Source organism: Balaenoptera physalus, assembly GCF_965194825.1.
Source record: "Balaenoptera physalus genome assembly, chromosome: 2".
Taxonomy (NCBI): Eukaryota; Metazoa; Chordata; class Mammalia; order Artiodactyla; family Balaenopteridae; genus Balaenoptera; species Balaenoptera physalus.
Window position 1 is genome coordinate 42,982,776 of NC_138883.1, and position 21,393 is coordinate 43,004,168.

The window sequence follows — 21,393 nt, forward strand, 5'->3', positions numbered from 1 at the left end:
GCATATATAAGGTAACCTGCTCTATTAAGAGAGAGGGAGAATGGGAGAGGGAGACGGAAAGGGAGCATGTACCCAAATAAGGGGAAACTTCAAATTCTAGGTAATTTATGTATAAGACCTCCCCAGACAATCATTGTATTGATTTTAAATTAAATAAATTAATCTACAAAGAGCCACAATACTAACAAAAAGTTAAAATTCTCAAAGAATTCCAAGTAAATATTTAGTAAGGAAATCCTGTATAGCTGACATAGTAAAAAGGCTATAGGAAACAAGGAAGAAATGAATGTCAAATGATATCCTAAGAATACTAGAAGAAAAGTTTCACCAGCAGATGAAAATTTAAACAGAAAGTTTATAATAATCATAGATAAATCTATTTGTCTACCACACAAATCACACTCCTCTAGTTCAATGGTTCTCAAACTTCAACATGCATCAGAAACACCTGAAGGGCTTGTTATAACACAATCATAGCACCCCATCCTCAGCGTTTCTGATTCAGTTTGTCTGGGGTGGGGGCCTGAGAATTTGCATTTTAAACAAGTTCTCAGGTGAGACTGATGCTGCTGGTCCTGGGTCCACTGTTCACTTATTCATTCAACACATTCTGAGCGCCCCATGTTTATAAGGCACTGCTCTAGGTATTGCGAACAGAACAAGGCAAACATTTCCTCTTTCCGGGGTGCTTAATTTTTGCAGGAAAGGATCACATATGTAAGTGAAAAGCAAATTGCAAAACTGAAAGTACAGAATGATCCAATGATAATAATAACATCAACAGTGTTACTGAAAGGCACAGCACAAAATTTGGTAGAACACATCAAGGTTCTTTGGAGTAATATCACAGAGGACCTCCATGAACTTTATTATACAGTTCTACAATATGAAAAAGTTCATACTAAGCATGCATTACCTCTGTAGTCTAAGTAACTAAGATTATTAAAAGCATTTATGTAGAAAAATTACTAGGAGGAAACACAAAATGATAATAGTAGTATTTCTGAGGTCAACTATGGCTTTTAATCCTTCAGTACTTTTCTGTACTTCCAAATATTGTATAACAATAAATAACTTTTTTTCTGGTCACAGAAGCATCTTAAAATTTTCTTAAGATAAAATTCTTAAGTCATTTTTATCGCTGTCTTGAAATGATAATTTCCACTGTTTTGTTTTTAGTAATCTATTTTTTTTCTAATCATTGAAATCGTTGCTACCTAAATATGAAAGGAGAGAAAATAGATTATAGCCTAAGTAAGCATGCTACCGCAAACAGGAAAGATCTAAATGATGGGAAGTATCATGAGTATGGTATTTCATGGAAGCAGCTGCAATAATTTCTCATCTTGAGTTCTTTATTTCCCAATTCTTAATGTGCTTTTCCTATAGTTTTGTATATAACAGTGCTTTCACAGAGTAATGATTCACGAAGTGAACTAACAGTTCAATAAATAAAATGTTGATTTGCAGTCTCCTAATTCCATCACTAATTCTCTTCAATCAAGTTAATAAAGCTGTGGCATTAAAAAAAAAAATTACCTTAACTTTTACCAGCCTTTTCACAGTCTTAATTTTTGCCTCACAGAAGGCACCTCGGTACTTGGCACTGACATCAGTTCCCACTGTCAGGTAGGCAGGCTCATCCGCCGCCTGATGAAAGGAACATACGATATGAATGTCACTACTATTTTCCCTACTCCAACCCCAAGTCTCATCAAAAGGTTCTGTATGTCAAGTAATAAGAACATTAACATTATTTGCTTATTAATATCATCGATATTTTGAAAAACACCCCTAAAGCAAACACTTTATTAGCAATCCTTTACTTTATAAACTACATCCTGATAACATAAAACAATTTAAATTATAACTAGAAAGTATCAGTAGGAAAAATAATGTTTTTTCATTCAGGTACAAAATGATTCAACAATTTTATAATATATTTAAGAAATGAAAAAACCTAAAAATCCAGAAAAGGTATATTTAAGTGTCTCATAAAACTTTAAGTTAGTCAGTTATGGCCTCCTGAAATTTTGTTTTCAAATTAAAAGAAACATTGCTATTAAAATTAACACTAACAAATACATAATTAAATGTTTACTAATATAGCTACGTAAATGCAACATATATTTGGATACACAATAACTGTACAGATAATAAATGAAGCCAACCCTTTTGATAAGGAGAGCATTATTTAGAAAAATCATTGGCTAAATGTTGCATTTTAAAGCTTTAAATCTAAATTAACTGATGAATGAAGAGATGTGAACTGATGGTGGCCGTACCTAGTTTTATCAACACTAATCTTCTTGGTATATTTAAAAAAAAAAGTTTCACAAAGAAATATCTACTTTTAGCAAATGGACGTGATCAGAATGATACATGGAAAGATGTGAGAAATTTCACTCCACCATTCATTTTAATCTTGACAGTAACAGAATGATTGCTATCTCAATCTGTCATTTTACGAATGTTTTCCAAAAGTTAAGTGTATTCATACAAGCTCAACTCAACAATGCTAAGTGCAAAGGTGACAGTGTATACTTTGGAGAAATACTTTCAAGTAGAAAATGATTTTTCATTAAGTTTTCCCAACTAACATTAAAGAAGGTACACTGTCACTTCAAGGAGATAGGAAAGCAAGAGGAAGTTTGGGAAAATCCTGTATTTCAGAGATTAATACACTGAAACAGTAAATGAGTAAGGAATCAAGTTTAAGGTTAGTGCATTTACGAATAACGCAAATTGAAGAGAAATACTTTTTACAAATAAATATCTGACCTGAAACATTCAATGCCACAGAACTGCAGTATGCTATACCTTCCTTTCCCTTTAAACATCACATACGATGTTTGCAATATTAGCTGTCTTCAGGAGAATTTTTTTTAGGTTGGATATACATTTAAAATATTTACTATAAGGACTGAACTAAAATTAAGTATTATTAGTTATAATAATAATACATAATAATACTTAGTTTTAGTTCACCTTCAAATATTTTACCCACAAAATTTCACTTTTTCCCCAGAAGAAATGGTATCTCCCTTACACAATCCACACATTCCTTCCTTAGAAAATCGCATTGGCACTGGGGAAGAAAAAAAAAAAAATCAAAAAATCCCCCAAAGAACCAAAGCAGGACAAAAGCTTTACTTCTGCAAAGGTCGCTGCCAACACAGGAAGTGTTTAAAAATACTAGCCCAATGGACAACAATGGAAAGGCTGCAGCAGCCTTTCCAAAGTGCTAACTGCTTCGGAGAGGGGCCCAACTGACCGCATTTAGACACAATGATCATCTCTCACCCATTCAACACGTCCTCATTTTCAGAAAGCGCTGCTTAGCAGACGAATCAATTTTGAGTAGCAAAAAAAAAATGACATTCCATAGCACTGGCCTCACGACAGTCAGTGTCCAGGGCACGAGGTTCCGAGCAGCGTCGACTCTACTTACCTTCATTTTCACTGGTGATCTGTGGGGTTCCAGCTCAACGAGCTATCTTCTCCGTCGCTGGAACCAAGGGGAGGGGAAAGACAGGCACAGAATCAGTCAACGAGGGGAGCGACCCGGGGAAAGAAAGTAAACAAACGCCAGCGGGGAGGGGCAGAACCCTCACCAGGGAAGGGATAAGATCCCCTCCGAGGGCAGCCAGGACGCAGGAGCCGAGGGGGTGGCAAGAACCCCACGGGCGCCAACGGGCAGTGGGTTCCGCCGCGGAGTTCGCCAGCGGCCCACCGCGCCCCCGCCTCGCTCGCCACTTTGACCCGGAATGCTCAACTCAGAGCCCCAGGACGGGTCGCTCTGGAGAAGGGCAGAGCGCCGTTTGGGCTTCCCCGGGCCCCCCACAGGCGCGGTCGCCGAGCCTTGGCTCAGCCGCCCCCCGGATACCCCGACTTCGGCCCGCGCCCCGCCTCCGCCGATCGGCCCCCTCCGCCCGCCCCGGGCCCGCGGTGGCGGCAGCGGAGTGTCACGGCGCCATTGCTCTCCTTCCTCCGCTCTGCACCATATCAGAAAGGAGAAGCACTTCTTCACCCGAAGGGGCAGGGGCCGTGGCCTTCAGCCCCGAGGCGCGCGAGGGAGGGAAGACCCGCGAGGGGAAGAAGGCTGGGGGGGCGGAGAGAAGGAGGGGAGGTGGCCCGGACAGGGTGTGGGAGGGGAGGGGAGCCGCACAGCGGCAGCCACCGCCTCCTCCCCGCGCCCGCCTCAACTTTTTGTACAGCCCAGAGCGGTACCAGCCCCCAGTCCCTCGGGTCCAACCACGGACTCCACGGGGGAGGATGCGCGGCGGAGTTGGGGGCCGGCTGCCCCAAGCAGCCCGCTCCTCGCCTCGCGGAAGCAAAGTTAGCGGCGCGGCCAGCCCACAGCCATTTTCCCGGGGAACCCGGGGAAGCGGCCGAGGAGGCAGCTGCGGCGGCTGTTCCCGCAGTTGCTGCCGCTGCTCCACGACTTGCCCCTTCCCCTGCGCTCGCCGCCCCGCTTGCCAAGCATCCCCCCTCCCCACCTCCAAAGCTTCCAACTGCACCGGGACCCCGGGCAGCAGCACCAGCTGCTAGTGCCGCTTCGTCCATTCAGTATCCCCTGCTTCTCTTCTCCCCACCTACCAACTGCGGGTGAAGTGCGCGCTGTCAGCCCCCGAGTCCTCCGCCCCACTGACCCCCGTGGGCCCCAGTCCGGGCAGCACCACTCCCGGCCGCGGCGGCAGTTCCTGCGCCCGGTTCCCCACTCGCCCGATTTACTGCCACAATCCACCAAATAACAAGCTGTTGAGCAGACTCGCTTCTACACGAACTCCTATTGGCTGCTCATGACGCCGAAGAGTTTCGGATTGGAGCTCGCTACCTGCCGTCCTCATTGGATGCAGCTCTGAAACTTCACGGATTGGTGCGAAAAACAGCAGGTAGGACATCTGCCACTTATGATTGGCTGCCTCCGAAGACTAACGTTACTGGAGAATCAGGTATTGAGTAAGCAAGTCCTGAAAAATGATTGGTAAAGACGACTCCGGATGTACTTAACTGAGCACTGATTGGTCAATTGAGGGGTCAGGAAGAGCAGTTCGGCACGAGGATTGGCGGTGGGGTGTCCCATGGAAACCGAACCCGGAGCTGTGGCCAGGACTTGCACGGGGGCGGGGCAGGGTCTTTCCAAAGCGCCTGCGCCGAACCAGTTTCTCGGCGCCATTTTGTCTGGGCAGCGGTGGACGCAGGTCTACCGCATTTTATGTTTCTGGCGAGACGAGAGCGGAATCTTCATCCCGTGCATTCATTTAACTGCGGCAACCATCCACCGTTCCCTCCAGGACAGCACCTAGTGAAGATCGGAAGAGTAGCGATCTGTCAGAAAGGTCAGTTGGAAGCGGTAGTTGTCCGGTGGACTGGGGGATGGCGCAGCTCTAGCGGCACCGGCACCGGAAGTGAGGGGGCCGCGCGGCAGCCATGGCAGAGTAAGTTCTCCCTGCGGCTGGGTGGGGAGCTGGGGGCGGGCTGAGAGGGGGCGAGGCTTCTTCTCTCGCGGCCCCAGAGAAAGAGGCGGAGGGGACGTGCACGTCTCTTTTCTCCGGGCTGATCCTTTGGACTTCTCTCGGGAGTGTGAGAGATGTTCGGGATGCCGCTCCTCTTAGAGCAGTGCTTCCTCCCTTTGGAAGTGGATTTTGGCAGCTTGTCACGTTCTGCGACCAAGGCCACCGGCTGTGGGCTCCTCCTTAATTAAGGCAGGGAGGGCAGGGTTCTGAGGCAAACCGGTCCTGCGTGAGGAGGGGTTTCCGCGTGCTGCTCATGCGTTTAAGCAGTGCGGAAACTGAAGGAAACACTGGGCTTGGGGTGCTGAGGAATTCCCTTGCTAGCACAGACGCTGCCGCTCTGGCCTTAGACAAGTAGCTGTGCCACGCTGCACGAGACTTAGGCTGCTTTTTGAAAGGAGCGAGCAGTGGTTTTTCAGGGACGGAAAACACCTTAGGTAAAAATAAAAAAGGACCTCCCCGATAGGATTTTGTTCAGGGCAGCCATTGATCTCGTTCCATTAACACGATCTTGTGTTCTGTTAAAGAAAACAAAACCACATTTGAAATGGTGGAAATAGAGTATTGATTGGCAAGTTGTTTTAAAGAATGAAATAATTAAGAAAATGTAAAATATCGACGGTGATCCACGTTGACTAAACTTACTCGTTAAGAGGACATCTTAACTAAGGCTGCATCGATTTTTCATTCGTAACAGTGATTTTTTCAGAATTGTTAAGAAAATGAAATGCATGTTAGTATTTCTGCTGAGTGACTTAGTCACACTGATCTGAATAGCTGCTTAAAATTATCCTTATAATACTTATGTTTTGAACCCTATTGCTGTATTGGTGGGGCTCCAGACTAGAAAATGATCGAGTGGTTTAATGATTTGTTGGGGTTTTTTTTTGGCAGTTGGTCTGAAGAAAACAGGACAGTTAAGTGACAAACATCTGGAAGTATTACTGAGGTGAGTTCTAATGTCTGTAAAAATCTTTAGAATTGGGGAGACCAGTAAGTAGAGCCATAAATAGCAAGATGGAAGAATGGTAGTTGAAAAGTCTTTGGTCAAGGGTTCAGATGAGTCTGTAATTAGCTTCCTGATATGATACTTTAGAATGAAGTCTCAAAATTAGGACATACTTACGAATTTGTTTACCAATTCATGCTGGTCCTATTTCTAGATTTTTAAGTATTTAATGTTTTTATCAAGGAATAATATGGACATTTTCATGATTTTTTTCCTCAATATTTAAAAATGTGGCATGTAGAAAAGATATTTCAGTAAGAGTTTAGAAGTTAAGCGATATGTTTTTTCTTAAGGAAATTATAGGACATGTAATACTACTTAACTTCCCGGGGCGGGGTGGGTGGGTAATCACCTATAATTCCACTACCTGACTTAAAACTGTTATTATCTGATCCAAATAATGTATGTCAGTGGGCATTTGGAAATTACCAAAAAGCCAAAAGAAGAAAACAGAATCTCTTGTATCACCACCACCAAAAGGTGATTGCAGTTTGTACTGTACCTATATGTTATTCAGAGGGGTTTCTCTTTCGCTGGTTTTGTTTTACAAAATAGAGATCATTCTAGTCATGCTCATTTTGTCACTCAGGTTTTTTTCCTTTTTGGAAAATATTGGGAACATGCTGCACGTTTTTCATGGCTGCGTAGTGTCCTGTAGGATTGATGTACTGTATTTTATGTACCCAGATCTCTTAATTTTTATAATGGCAGTAATATGTCTTGTGCATGGTTTACAAAAGATTTTCTCTGAGAACTGACATCTATGCCTAAAATTTCTAGGCATCTTGATATTCCCTTACATGCCTGATTATTTCTCTAGAATAAATTTCTAAAAGTGGAAATACAAGGCCAAAGAGATTATACCATTGTTCATCAGAAAGCTTTTGCTCTTACTTTTTTTGTTATCCTTTTTCCTTTTATTACTCTCCTCCCCCCTCCACCCCCATTTTTAAAATTTAATTTAGCTTTATTTTTGAGCTTTTTCTCCTGGGTCTCTGTTTATTCAGGTAAAATTATCAGTCTGTCATGTCACACATATAGTAAAATAAACTTGAGAATTTTTTTGGACCTTAAGAGTAATTTCTTAAAATTAATTTATTTTTTGATCTAGAATAGTTAGGTGTTTGTACAGTGAAACATTTTGCTATGCAGAAGTGACACTTAGAGGATACTAAAAACAAATTGTTTTTATAGTAGAGTTAGTTGAGTTTAACTATTGTTTCCTTGTAGCCTGGCTTAAAGTTTTCCATCTTTATGTGCGTTCTCAAGGTGCTTTTGTACTCTCATAGGACCCTTTACATGCCTCTCTCATCACATTTACTTTGTATTTGTTTGGCTCTTCCCCAGTTTGAGACTTTACTCCCAGAGGGTAGACATTGCTGTTTTACTCAGTCTTACGTTTCCTTACCTGATACATGGTATGTGCTCTGTCACTGTTTCTTATGAATCCTTATGTACTTTTATATACAAAATATGTGAAATAAGCTAACTTATGTTTTCTTTAACAGCAGTTCTCTTCTGAAAATTCATGATATTCCACAAATGCTGTCTTAACTTTGAAATTTTTTTTAGTGTTCCAAATAACTTGATTTAATACTGAGTTGATTTCTTTTTTTTTTTTTTTTGAAGGGAGCAAACTTTTTTTTTTTATTTTGGCTGCATTGGGTCTTCGTTGCTACACGCAGGCTTTCTCTAGTCGTGGCGAGCAGGGGCCACTCTTCATTGCAGTGTGTGGGCTTCTCATTGCGGTGGCTTCTCTTGTTGTGGAGCACGGGCTCTAGGCTCGTTGTAGCACGAGGGCTCCAGAGCGCAGGCTCAGTAGTTGTGGTGCACGGGCTCAGTTGCTCCACAGCATGTGGGATCCTCCCAGACCAGGGCTCGAACCCGTGTCCCCTGCCTTGGCAGGCAGACTCTTCAGCAACTGCTCCACCAGGGAAGTCCCAATGCTGACTTGATTTCTAATTGCTATTATAATGTGGGTTTAGAGAACTCATTGAGAATAGTTATTCTTGACTTTTTTCCTCAATTCTTTTTTTTTTTTTTTTTTAAAGATTTTATGATACCTTAGTGGAAGGCAACTATAGATGAATATTAATTGAACACTCATTAAATCATCTCTTAGGAATAAATGAATGAAAATTAATTTTGATAAAATTGATTTTTGTAACCTATTTTAATGAGCCCAAACTAGTAGAATAATGTTTCTGCAAAATCAAAATTGTCAAATTTTTGCTAATGTTTTTATGAAAAAAACCTATTTTGAAAGCTGAATGTTTTATTTATTTGGTCAAGGATTCAAATGAGGGCATGAAATTAGCTTCCCGTCATGGTATCTTAGACTGAAATCTGAAATCTCAAAATTAGAACATCCCTATGAATTTTTTTTACCCATTCATATGGTTCCCATTTTTGGATTTTTAATCACAGAACACTGTGAACATTTTCATGATTTTTTTTTTCTTTAACCCATGGTAAAGTACTTGACATATAAAGATCTCATCAGGAAAAGTGTTTAGAAGTGAAGTAGAACAGTCTGTTCTGAGTGTGGGCTATATAACATACTCAAAACTTTAAAAAGTCTTTGTCTTCTAGAGGAAGCCTCGCTTTGTGGAAAAATGAAGGAAAATGTTCCAGTTTTTAAATGACTTGGATCTGCTCTCTGTTGAAATTGTATTTCTGGTATGCAATTTTACTTAACTATTTTGTAGTAATCGAGACTGGCCATGTTGCCATTACATGTATATCTCTTTTAAAAAATGATAGAATTTGTTCCACTGTACAGTTATTTCTGTAAATGTCTATGTATGTTGAAAAGCAGAACAGATTGTTGTGTTGAATGTAGCTGCTTTCCTGATGGTTTTGTTTTTTGGAAAGTTACTAAATTTGCTTATTTGCAACCAAAGCAACCTTTGTAATCTCTGTATGGTCTTTTGCCCTAGTAGATGTCACTGCTTATTTTATGGCCACATGAAATCATAGATAACTGGTTTTCCTTCATATATAATGCAAACAAGAGCATAATTTTAGGATTTGGTAGGTTACCTACTGGCATTCCTACTAGGATCTGTCCTCAGAAGCTTACTGTCAATAAAAAGAAAACCATAATTAAACATGTGGATGTTAATATAGTTATTTCAAAAGATTCCATCAGTTTAGATTGGTTTAACTTTTTAAAGATTTAAATCATGGCACACGAGAAAAATAGATTTGTCAAAGTTCAGTGTACAGTTGGATCTAATTGTTTTTAAAAACAAATTGTTTTATAATACAGAACAAAAAAATTTATTTAGCCATCATTGAAGGCTTTTCAAGGTTAATGATATGTAATATGTAAAATTAGAAGAAGGGAAGTCATTCTAAGTGGATGTAGGTTGTGAGCAAGGATGCAGTTATTTGGGTTGGCCAAAAAGTTTGTTCGGTTAGTGAATACATTATTCAATAAAATTCTTGGCAAAAATGAAAAATGTGTCTTTTATTGTTACTTAAAACTGAAGGAACTTCTTGGCCAACCCAATATATAAGAAAAGCTATGTTCGGGACAGTAAGTAAACTAGTTTGGAGAGGATGACTGATTAAAGATTACATTGGGAAAGTTGTGTGAAGCCAGCTTGTCAAGGTTTCTAGAATTAGCTGCACATCAGAATTATGTAGAGTGCTTGTCTTTTATAGGTTTGGGAACTTCCAGAGGGCCTTGAAAGCTGGGATATGAGCAGAAAATTAAGGTTATTTTTTGTTTTGTTTTCAAATTTTACAGATCAAAATGGAATTAAACAAACAAAAACTTACTTCTAATCCCACCCTAACATTGGATTTTTAAAATTTTCTTTTTCCTTAGAGAAATTTTTATTTTTCTTTGTTACTTAACGTTGTAATAGGCATTCAATGTGACTGCATGGTCTCCACAGTAATTTTTTATATATATATAAATTTATTTATTTATATTTTTGGCTGCATTCGGTCTTCATTGCTGTGCTCAGGCTCTCTAGTTGCGGCGAGCAGGGGCTACTCTTTGTTGCGGTGCACGGGCTTCTCATTGCGGTGGCTTTTCTTGTTGCGGAGCACGGGCTCTAGGTATGCGGGCTCAGTAGTTGTGGCTCACGGGCTCTAGAGCACAGGCTCTGTAGTTGTGGCACACGGGCTTAGTTGCTCCACGGCATGCGGGATCTTCCCAGCCCAGAGCTCGAACCCATGTCCCCTGCATTGACAGGTGGATTCTTAACCACTGTGCCACCAGGGAAGTCCTCCACAGTAATTTTAATGTATGAAAATATTCCATCAAACTGTGTTATCTCTGACTTTTATTTTCCTATTGCTTGACCATTTAGGTTTCTAGTTCTTAAATATTGTGCTGTAATTATCTGTGTACATACAGTATTTTCTGTTTTTTTGCACTGTTCTTTTAGGATTGATTTAAAAGGTCATTGTATGAACATTTTTATGACTCTTTGAAATGTTGCCATGTTGTTTTCCAAAAGAGTTATGATTTACACTACCTTCCCTGTGAGTTTAGTTACCAACATTGGGTAGCCTATAATTATAATTTTTGCCAAGTTACTAGGTACAAAATATGTTGAGCTCTCTTTTTCTTTGTAATATTTTTGTTAACTTGTGAAGTGGAACCTCTTTCCATAATTTAAGTTACTGATTCTTAGTAGTAGACAAGTTGTCTATTCAAGACTTTTGTCCATTTATATATTAGAGTTTTGATATTCCTTAATTTTTTGAGCTTATTATATAATATTTAGTAGTAATTTGCTGCAGATATTTTTCCATAAAGACTTCCCCTTTGATTTTCATTATTTTTGTTGAGGGTTTTTGAATAGACAAAATGTATTCCTGGAAGATTACTTGGAAACAGTGTCCAGTATGACGGAAGAAGTGACAGGAATTGGAGGTGGGGAGACAATTAAGATACTCTTGCAGTGGTGTCAGCATGAGGTGAAACTAGAGTGAGTAAGGCCTGGAGGGAGGGGAAGGAAGGATAGGTGAGCAAGAGACTGTGAGAAAAAAAGAGTTGATAGCATTTGATTTCTAATTGATTATAGATGTAAAGAAGAAAGAAAACTCAGGATTTTAAAAAATGGGAAATAGATCGTGCCCTTAATCAACTTGGAAAGTCAGGAGAGGCTACTGGTTGGTAAGGAAAGTGAAATCAGTTTTAAACATGCTAGTTAGAGCTTGAAATGTCCGGTAAGCATCTGTTCTTACTTTTGTGAAAATGCCTATAAGGTCCCTAACTGGGTTAAGGCATATGCTGGACTGTATACTGTTTTCTGTATTCCGACTTTTGTGGCTGCGTGGCGTGGCACGTGGGATCTTAGTTCCCCGACCAGAGATCGAACCCAGGCCCTTGGCAGTGAAAGCGTGGAGTACTAACCACTGGACTGCCAGGGAATTCCTTGCATTCTGACTTTTAATTCCATTCTTCCATTAGACTTTTTGGTGCTTCTTTAGGGCTTTCTTATTTCTGATTTTAACTTGAAAAGTTAAAGTGGATTATTAAGTAAAATAAATGCAGGAAAACCAGATGATTCCTGAACTAAGTTAAAGAAAGTTTAGTTTTTCATTCTTTTTTTTCTTCCAGTTTTATTGAGATATTAACATATAGTAGTGTATAAGTTTGTGTACAGCATAGTGATTTGACATACATCATGAAATGATGACCACAGTTTAGTGAATATCCAGGGAATTACTCAGGGATAGCAAAGAAGATACTTCAGCTTTAGAATGTGTGGGTGTGGCCAGGCTTTTTGTGGGGATGGGTGGTTTAGGGCAGATTTAATCTCTGCCTCATCTGTAAAATAGGGATAGTAATAGAACTGACCTGGTTAGGATTAGTATTAGATGAATTAATATATGTAAAGTGCTTAGAATGATTCCAGGTATTATGTGGTGGTGTTAGTATGTGTCGTGCTGTTTCATAATATCTGTCATTCAAGAGAGTTTTAAGGAAATGTTATATTTATATACAGAAATAAAGCATCTAGACTCTTTGCCTCTCCCTTCCTGAAGGTCATATCGACCTCTCTCCAAACTAATTTCATACTTCTTCTCTTCGGGTATTATTTGCTGCAGTCACACTAAAACTATCATGGCTCCACCGCACAAGCTCTGTATTTTTCCAGTTCTTTGTTTTTATTCATACTTTTCCCACCATCTGGATTGTTGCCCTATTGCCACTTATTCAAAAGCTGCTTTTTAAGTGATGCTTTCCTTGATACCTCTGCAACTATAGGTAATCTCTCCGTATGAATTTCATATATTTCCTTTTATGTGATTTCTACCACTTTCTGTATTGCATTTTAGCTTTTTGTCCACTAATATGTCCTTCACTAAGTTATGACATCTTACAGAGAACTGTACCTTATTCACTTTTGTAGGTTTAGAACCTGTCACAGGCCTTGGCACTTACTACGCACTCATTTGTAGAGTGACAGCTTATAAAAGGTATAGCAAGCTAAAAGGTGACATTTAATGGACAAATGCATGCCAGTAAAAATGTGCTTTGTCAGTTTTTGTACAAGAGGAACGTCTTGCCTGATGAGTTGCTTAAAATGAGATCGCTTGAGGTTTAGGAATTGGGTCAGATTCCAGAATGTGTAGTGGGGTAGGTCACTCTGGGGACTATCCACAGGTCAGGAATTTTCATTAGAATGATTTCCTATTGTTTTATAAAGGCTAGTATGTCTAATTAACCACCAGAGGGATTGTTTTTCTGACAGCTGATTTTTCACAGATCTGCCCGCGCACCAATCTTCTCATCCTCAGTGGTCCAAATTTGTGAAAAGTTGGGCCAGTACTAAGGGTACATCTGCCAATAACAGAATCTACAAACCACCTGGCTCGATTGGTTATTGAACCCATAATCTCACTCTGTACATACATTTTTCTTTTCACAATACCGTAATGCCTCTAGGCATAGGAGTAGGCTGAAAATAGGAACTGGGTGAGACATTTCATGAGGACACTTACTTGATCTTTAGTTACTGTAAGATTGACGGGGTCTATGCCTCTAGATTTAGAGGAAATGGAAATGTTGGGAAATGGGCAGATAAGTTAAAAAATCAGGCTCATAGTAGGCATTTTTAGAGCTAAAGCAGCAATTATGTACTCTTAGCTCGAAAATTCTCAGACTTTTTACAATAGTTCAATGGGATGTTGGTTTGAGTAAGTATCCTACTGTAGAAACACTGGATTTGAAGACCAGGTGTTCTGTGTTCTGATCATAAGCCTGTTCTCATTGGTTGGGATACATTACTCTACATGAGTGTTTGCTTTTAAAGTATAAGGGACATGGGGCTAGGTATTTACAGCTCTTAATACTTAACGGTTCTAATCCAGCACCATATTTTTCTAATAAGAATTCCTAAGCATATTTCTAATATTTATGTATCCCTGAAAGGTTAAATGATACTTAACCTCTGAAAATCAGAAGTATCAGACACTGACTTGATAATTTTAGCACTTACGGAAGTTGCTGCTATTATCAAATTGACAGAAGCTTTAATGTCCTTACCTACCTCACTGTTTTATATAACAAGTGTTCTAGTAAAACAGATATTTGAAATAATAGCTAAGCAAGGTCATTGATTAATTTCTTTATAGTGAAGTTTCTATTCTGTGTATGTGTGTATACTGCTCATACACACAACAAATGAAAGTACGGTGCCCTCCAGTATTTTCTCCTGTAGTTCACTTTTTTAAAAAATCTGTTGTGACCCACAAATTGATTTTATGACTTACTGTGGGTCTGAACCTGCTTTTGAGGGGTAGGAAAATGGACTAGATAACAATGCTTTACATTTGTTTGGTAGTTTTTAACATTTACTGGGCACTTTGATATACTGCTGTACCCTTAAGTGTGACAGCTTAAAAGTGAAGATACAAACTAACTGTTACCTGAAAATGCTTCTAGTTGTTTCAACAACAGTAGAATTGGGGCTGGGGGTGGCAGCTGGAAGGAGTCATGGGGAAGGGATTCTTTTTTCCTTAGTATGTTTGCTAGTGTGTTATTGACTCTGCTAATCCTAACAGCCCATTTAAGGGTGTATATTTATATTTGTATTTATTTGTAGTTAGGATACTGTATTTATACTCAGATCCTTTGGCAAGCATAGACCAAAGATTTTCCCCAAGTAGGTTCTCTCAAACGAAACCAGAAATCTTTGTTTTGTTTTGTTTTGAATCTTTGTGTTTCTTAGTTTTTATATACAGTCACAAAACTCTTTTCAGTGTTTGTATAATTTTGGCGGCTTACATCTTGGTCAGACAGGGTAGGGAGAGGGATTCTTATATGAAGTACCATAACAAAAAGAAAAGCCATCTTCCTGTTTCTTACTCCTCTATGTATCATGTGATACTATCTTTTTAAGGCCTTTAAATTGCCAAGGGAAGCTTGGTAACCAAGGCAAGTTTTTGCTGTTTTCTTCTCAAGTTTGTAGTTCTGCATTTTATTACACAGTCATGAAGAACTTAGTCTGTTACCAGTAAATACTTAAGCTGCAAGACTTGCTTCTCTATCCTGCCAAGTACTTCCTGTTTTGTCAGATTTCCATTTAGGGAAAAGAATGGATTTAGAGTAGACAAGCTTGAGTTTCATGTTTAAAGCATCTCTTCTGAAATTCTTTTTGGAAGCTGTCCAAATACCTAGATTGGGGGATGGGGGTGGCACGTCATGTCTACACATGAAGTCATCTGTCAGAAAGTTTCATTTGGCTTCATATCACGAAAGCCAGGGTTGCCGACAAGGAAGAAAAACTTAGTTGTCAGAAATAATTACTAATGTATAACTTGCCAACATTGGTGGCTTGCCTTTTAGACTTTCCATGTCAAACGTGTTTCAGTTTGTGAATGAATCATTGTATTGCCTCTGAAGGAAGTGTTATCTGTGTTTACTTCTAGTAGACCTTTCCTCTAGAAATACATAAGAACTGCATTCAGCCACATTTACTCCGTTTTCAGTAGGGCCAGGTGAAAGGTCAAATGGTGATTAGAATAGAAATGGGCTACCTTGTGAATATTGAATATCTTTGGGGGAAAGTTTGCAGTAAAATGATGTTAACTCTTTTGTTAGTAAAATAGTGAGTAAATACAACATTTATCTAAACAATGAATTATCTGTCACGTATTTTTATCCTATGAAATGAACTTCGAATTAGGTGTTAGTAGAACGTGTCAGTAGAAGATACTTTCAGTGTAAACCTGAATCCCTTCATATTGCTGGTAAGGGAATCTTGTGTTAAGGTTCTTTTGCAGTGGCAGAACTGAGCCCTTAACATAAAATTTTCTTTGGCCATATTGACCTGGCCTGTCTTAAGTCAGAGCTATTTTTCTCTCTTGACCTGTCAGTAAAATATAAAAGATGCTTTTTAATCTCTGAATTCATATGCATTTTCTTCTTTATCAGCTCCCTGGCTCTTTGTCCGCCCTCATGTTGGAAATGGTGAGAGAACTGATGCTGAATCATAAGGTATTAGAAACCATCTATTATAAAGTTTCTACCAGATACTTCTCTTTTTATCATCTAGTTATGTGCTCCGATTTCTGAGACATGTATTTCTTTGAAAATCCAGTGGAAAAAAAACGTTTTCCCAAGTACCCATCATGCCCTACAGCTTCATCCTCCATTTCGCTATATATCAGAAATCTCTTCTCTTGAAACCCTTCAATAAACATTCTGTTGCCATATTCTCCTTTTAATAAGCTGTGTCCAAATCAGTGATTCTCAAATTTTAGTGTATTCATAAGCATTACATCGGGTGTTTGTTCAAAATATAGATTCCTGGGCGTCACTTCACATCTGGTGAATTAAAATCCATGGAGAATTCTTATGCGGGTGGTCTCTGAACAAGATGGAGAAACAGTTATCTACTTAACGTGCACGCCCATCTAAATTCTGTTCTTCATATTCTTATATGGATTAGTCTTTTTACTTTGTTTCAATTATTAACATCTCAGATTTTTTCCTATTAATTATTGTCATCCTTAGTTTTTCATCCAGTTCACTGAATTGGAGAGCTTATGCACCAGATATCCAGGAAACTGTCCAAAATTCCTTATTTGTCAGGATTTATCTCCTCCCCTGCTCCCCCCTTCTCAGAGTACACATTTGTAGGTCAGTATATACATACAGGCTATGTATACATAATAATACATGAACATGTATTTCTTTTTTTTAAATGGATAAGAAATATAGTATTTTTTTAAATTTTATTATTTATATCGGTTGTGCCAGGTCTTAGTTGCAGCCGGCAGGCCCCTTAGTTGCAGCATGCGAACTCTTAGTTGCAGCATGCATGTGGGATCTAGTTCCCTGACCAGGGATCAAACCCACGTCCCCTGCATTGAAAGGCAGATTCTTAACCACTGTGCCACCAGGGAAGTCCCCATGTATTTCTAATATACTTTCCTAGTGATTTTTAAATGTGTCTGTTTTTCCCACTGGGGAAAGAATTGCATATTATTTAACTTTTTTTTTTTAATCTTTCCTGGCAGTATGATCCATTGTAGACATCTAAATTTTTGCATTGAATCTTTACTATCACTTGGTTGCTGCTGACTCCTAAACCAGTCGGTCTACTAAAGGTAGGTTATCATCTTTATATGTCAAATTCTCCCATATTATATCAGTCTTGAAGCCTATTGGCTTTTCCTAAAAAAATTTAAAAGTTTTAATAAATCCCATATGGATCATATAGTTCAACTTATTTAAATGACTTTTTCCTAAAATTCCACTTCATGGTTCCACATAGTAAAAATCAAATTCCAAATCATACACTTCAAACAGACTCAAGGTGTGTGAGGACCCTTGCTCTTCAACATCTTTATAATTACACCAGCATTTACTCTTTTAAGGAATTGTTATTTATTGGCTGGAAGGATGTACATAATATGGTGATTACCTCTTGCAGGGTTAGGATGGTTAAAGAAGGAACATAGTTTTATTTGTAATGTGAATTTTCTGAGTCTTTTGCCCATTTTTAAATATTGGGTTGTTGAATTTGGGAGTTCTTTATACATTCTGGACAAATATCCTTTGTCAAATATGTGATTTGCAAATATTTTGTCTAGAGTTTTTTTTCATTCTCTTAAAGGAGAGCAGAAGCTTTTAATTTTGGTGACATTCACTGTCAGTTTTTTTCACTTATGTATCATGCTTTTGGTGTAGTATCTGAGAGCTCTTTTTTAAACCAGGGTCACAAAGGTTTTCTGTTTTCATCCAGAAGTTTTGGACTTTGAGGTACATTTTGACTTACCACTTTGAGTTAATTTTTGTATATGGTACAAGGTATGGTTTGGTGTTTGGTGTTGGTTTCTCTTTTTGTATACACACGTCCAGTTGTTCAAGCACCATTTGTGGAAAAACACTATCTTTGTGCATTGATTTGCCTTTTCACCTTTGTCAATTAACCATATATTTCTATTTCTAGACTCTATTCTTTTCCATTAATAGTATTACATTAATTTTATAGTAAGTCTTGAAATCAGATGGCATAGGCCTTGTAACTATTTCTTTTGAAATTGTTTTGGCTATTCTAATTTCTTTTCCCAAATAAGTTTTAGAAATAGCTTGTTGATTTCTTTCCACAAACACACCCCTCCCCCCCAAAAAATAAAACCTCTTGCAAATTTGATTGGGTTTTACATTGAATCTATAAATCAGTTTAAGGAGAACTGACAACAATACCGAGTCTTCTGATCAGTTTGTTTATTTAGTTCATTTTCTCACCAACATTTTATAATTTTCAACACAAAATCTTATACAAATTTAAATTTATATCTAAGTATTCCTGTTTTTGATGTCATTTTAAGTGGTATATAATCCTCATTTTATAGACCAGGGAATAAGTAACTTGCCCAAGGTGACACAATTATTAAGTGACAAAGCCAGTATGAAACCTACGTTAGCTTATAAACCACTATCCTGGTTTTAATTATGATGCTGGTTTTCTTATTCTGAAATTGTGGTTACAATGGTGACAGAGAGGAAGCCCTAACTTTTTTTAACAAGAAAAATCTCGTTATCATGATGGTATAAAAGAATTGATTCCCCCCCAAGTTTATATATTTCCTGAGCTTAGGTTTTCCAGATCTGTTCAAATCATAAACCACGCTTGTCTTAATTTAGAAGCCTCTGGATCAATACAGTAGTGAACCAGTGTTTTTAAATATATTGACTATCTCACCCTGTAGTTAACTAGTATGAGTTATTTTAGTTTTAAAAATACATACCTTTAGCATTTGATTACATACTGTGTGCTCACCAGTAGAGATAAAGATGATTTCTTGAACAACTCCCAAGGGAGGGTGGGGGAGGAGGAATACATTTATATTATTATAGTAAATTTTACTATAGTAAACACTGTAATAGATATGTACACATGGTCAATGGTGGAACAAAAGCTTCTACTTGGTTGGGGTTAAGAGTAGGCTGCAGTCTTATTTCATATTTCGGAGTTCCTTTAAAAAAAAAAGTTTGAAAACTATGAAGTGGGAAACATGTAAAGGGCTTTGAGAGGGAGAAATCTGTCAATCATTTCAGAAGGCTTGCTTTTGCAGGTGGTGGGAGTCCTTCAGAAAGACCAGTTAAGAGATAGCCTAGGCATGGTAAATACAATATGGCTGTGGTAGAGCGCAGGAAAGTAAAAGGTTCAACCTGGGTTTCATTTCCAAGGTGAGGAACAGCATTAGAATTGTTTTAAATTAAGACTTCATTTTTTTCATTTGTGGATTTCTTCTGATTTTTTTTTAAATGAACAACACCTGTGCACGCCTTCCTCAAGTACCTTATCTTTTTTTTTTTTTTTAATTAATTAATTTATTTATTTTTGGCTGTGTTGGGTCTTCGCTTCTGTGCGAGGGCTTTCTCTAGTTGTGGCAAGTGGGGGCCACTCTTCATCGCGGTGCGCGGGCCTCTCACTATCGCGGCCTCTCTTGTTGTGGAGCACAGGCTCCAGATGCGCAGGCTCAGCAGCTGTGGCTCACGGGCCCAGTCGCTCCGCGGCATGTGGGATCCTCCCAGACCAGGGCCCGAACCCGTGTCCCCTGCACTGGCAGGCGGACTCTCAACCACTGCGCCACCAGGGAAGCCCCTTCTGATTTCTTAGTAGCATTTTGATAGATTTTTTTTTAATGAGAAATATTAATTTGTAATCTTAATTTGCTTTTCAAATCTTAATTTGAAGAGTATTTTAATGTTTCAATCAGTTAAACATATTGAGGACCTACAACTTTATTTTTCTCATTTATTTTTCAGGTTCCTTTGAGAATGACAGAAATGAAAGCAAATGGATAGTCTTATCAGATAAGTGGTTTTTTATCTGAATGTATTCAGTTTTTTCCATAAGATGGCTTTAGTAGCACTTAGTTGTCTTTAACTTCATTGGAAACAATTTTGTTAGATTGTATTGTGACAGCTGTCATATCAGCGTGCATTTTAAAAAAAAAGCATCAAAATTGGTGAAATTTTGTGTAGCCATTTTAATATTGAAGATGGAAGGGAAAAAAGCAACATATTATGCTTTATTATTTCAAGAAAGGTAAAAACACAACTGAAAGGCAAAAAAAGATTTGTGCAGTGTATGGAAAAGGTGCTGTGACTGAACGTGTCAAAAGTGGTTTGCAAAGTTTTGTGGTAGAGATTTCTGGCTGGGCGATGCTCCATGGTCGGGGAGACCAGTTCAAGTTGATAGCAGTCAAATCGAGACATAAATTTCAGAACAATCAACATTATACCACGCAGGAGATAAGCCGACACACTCAAAATCTCCAAATCAGGTGTTGAAAATCATTTGCACCAGCTTGGTTATGTTAATCGCTTTGATGTTTGGGTTCCACGTAAGTTAAGCGAAAGAAACCTTCTTGACCATATTTCCGCATTGCGATTCTCTACTTAAACATAACGAAAACATTCCGTTTTTAAAAACAAATTGTGACGGGCAATGAAAATTGGATACTGTACAATAAGGTGGAATAGAAGAGATGTTACAGAAGAACCCGAACGAACATTTTTGGCCAGCCCAATATTATTTGTAATGTCTAAACCAAAATTCTATTCTTTAAAACATTTGTAATTTTTTTTCCTAGGTACCAGTATCGAGGTTTACAGTAATAAGGTATTAAGTCTTTGCTGAAAATAAATTTGTAATCTTGTCAAAGTAAAATGTGCCAGCCATTTTTTTCCCCCAGAGGCTAATCATGCCTCAGTGGTGCAGTTACAAAGTGCCCCTACAGTTGAACCTAGGTTATTTATTAATTCTTTGTATAGTATGTATGAAAATCAATTGCTTTTCTTTTATAATAGCTGAAAAGCTTAGTTTTAGATTTATCTGATATATGTTTTTGAGGTGGCTTAGCTGCTCAGATTTAAGTTTGTTTAGAACCATTGTCTGTTCTTTTAAAGAGGATTATTAGCTATTCCAATGTGAATTTAAGAACAGATGTACTCACAGTACAATGAAAACAGAAGATTCATGTGCCATTCATACTTTGGAAGTTGGAAAAGTATAGAATGGTCAGACTGGCTTAGAGATACTCAGCTTATTTATCCATCCAGCTTAAGTTGTTTAGGTGTCTGCCCAAGGCCACTGGTGTCTGAGTTAAATATATGAGTTGTAAGATGTAGCAGGTAATTTTACATAAAAGCAGCCATGGTAATGAGATACTGGTTTTGAGTTGTTTGTATAGTAGTTAAGTATTCTGGTATAATGATTTGCTGTTTAAACTATAATGATTTGCTGTTTAAACTATACAGATGCTCAAAGTCCGGCAACACCCTGCCGCTAAACTCAGTGACCTCAGGAAAGCATGACAGTTGAATGGAGTGATACTGGCATGAGGCCAATAAAGGGTGTGTGTATACCTGGCATG

General features: G+C 38.6%; 1 protein-coding gene and 1 long non-coding RNA gene across 7 annotated transcripts in view; one reads left to right on the forward strand and one right to left on the reverse strand.

The window, feature by feature from the left end:
* Positions 1 to 4,739, reverse strand: part of ARID4A (AT-rich interaction domain 4A) — a 56,996-nt gene extending 52,257 nt beyond the window's left edge. Inside the window, exons 1-3 of the mRNA XM_082450335.1 lie at positions 4,600 to 4,739; positions 3,452 to 3,508; positions 1,540 to 1,650 (exon numbers count right to left, since the gene is read on the reverse strand). Coding sequence (XP_082306461.1) covers positions 1,540 to 1,650; positions 3,452 to 3,457 — 117 coding nt within the window. The 5' untranslated portion in view covers positions 3,458 to 3,508; positions 4,600 to 4,739. The remainder of the gene's footprint in view (positions 1 to 1,539; positions 1,651 to 3,451; positions 3,509 to 4,599) is intronic.
* Positions 4,740 to 5,170: 431 nt separating this feature from the next.
* On the forward strand, positions 5,171 to 21,391 carry LOC309655382. Of its 6 annotated transcripts, none has more exons than XR_014260785.1 (7): positions 5,171 to 5,342; positions 6,411 to 6,465; positions 9,118 to 9,204; positions 15,932 to 15,994; positions 17,020 to 17,109; positions 19,084 to 19,198; positions 19,781 to 20,687. It is a non-coding gene; the product is annotated as an uncharacterized lncRNA (long non-coding RNA). The 6 variants fall into 6 exon arrangements; XR_014260786.1 differs by lacking the exon at positions 19,084 to 19,198 and adding an exon at positions 10,195 to 10,247 and having other exon boundaries at positions 5,172 to 5,342; XR_014260790.1 differs by lacking the exon at positions 19,084 to 19,198 and adding an exon at positions 21,278 to 21,391 and having other exon boundaries at positions 5,178 to 5,342; positions 19,781 to 20,639.
* Positions 21,392 to 21,393: the final 2 nt, after the last annotated feature.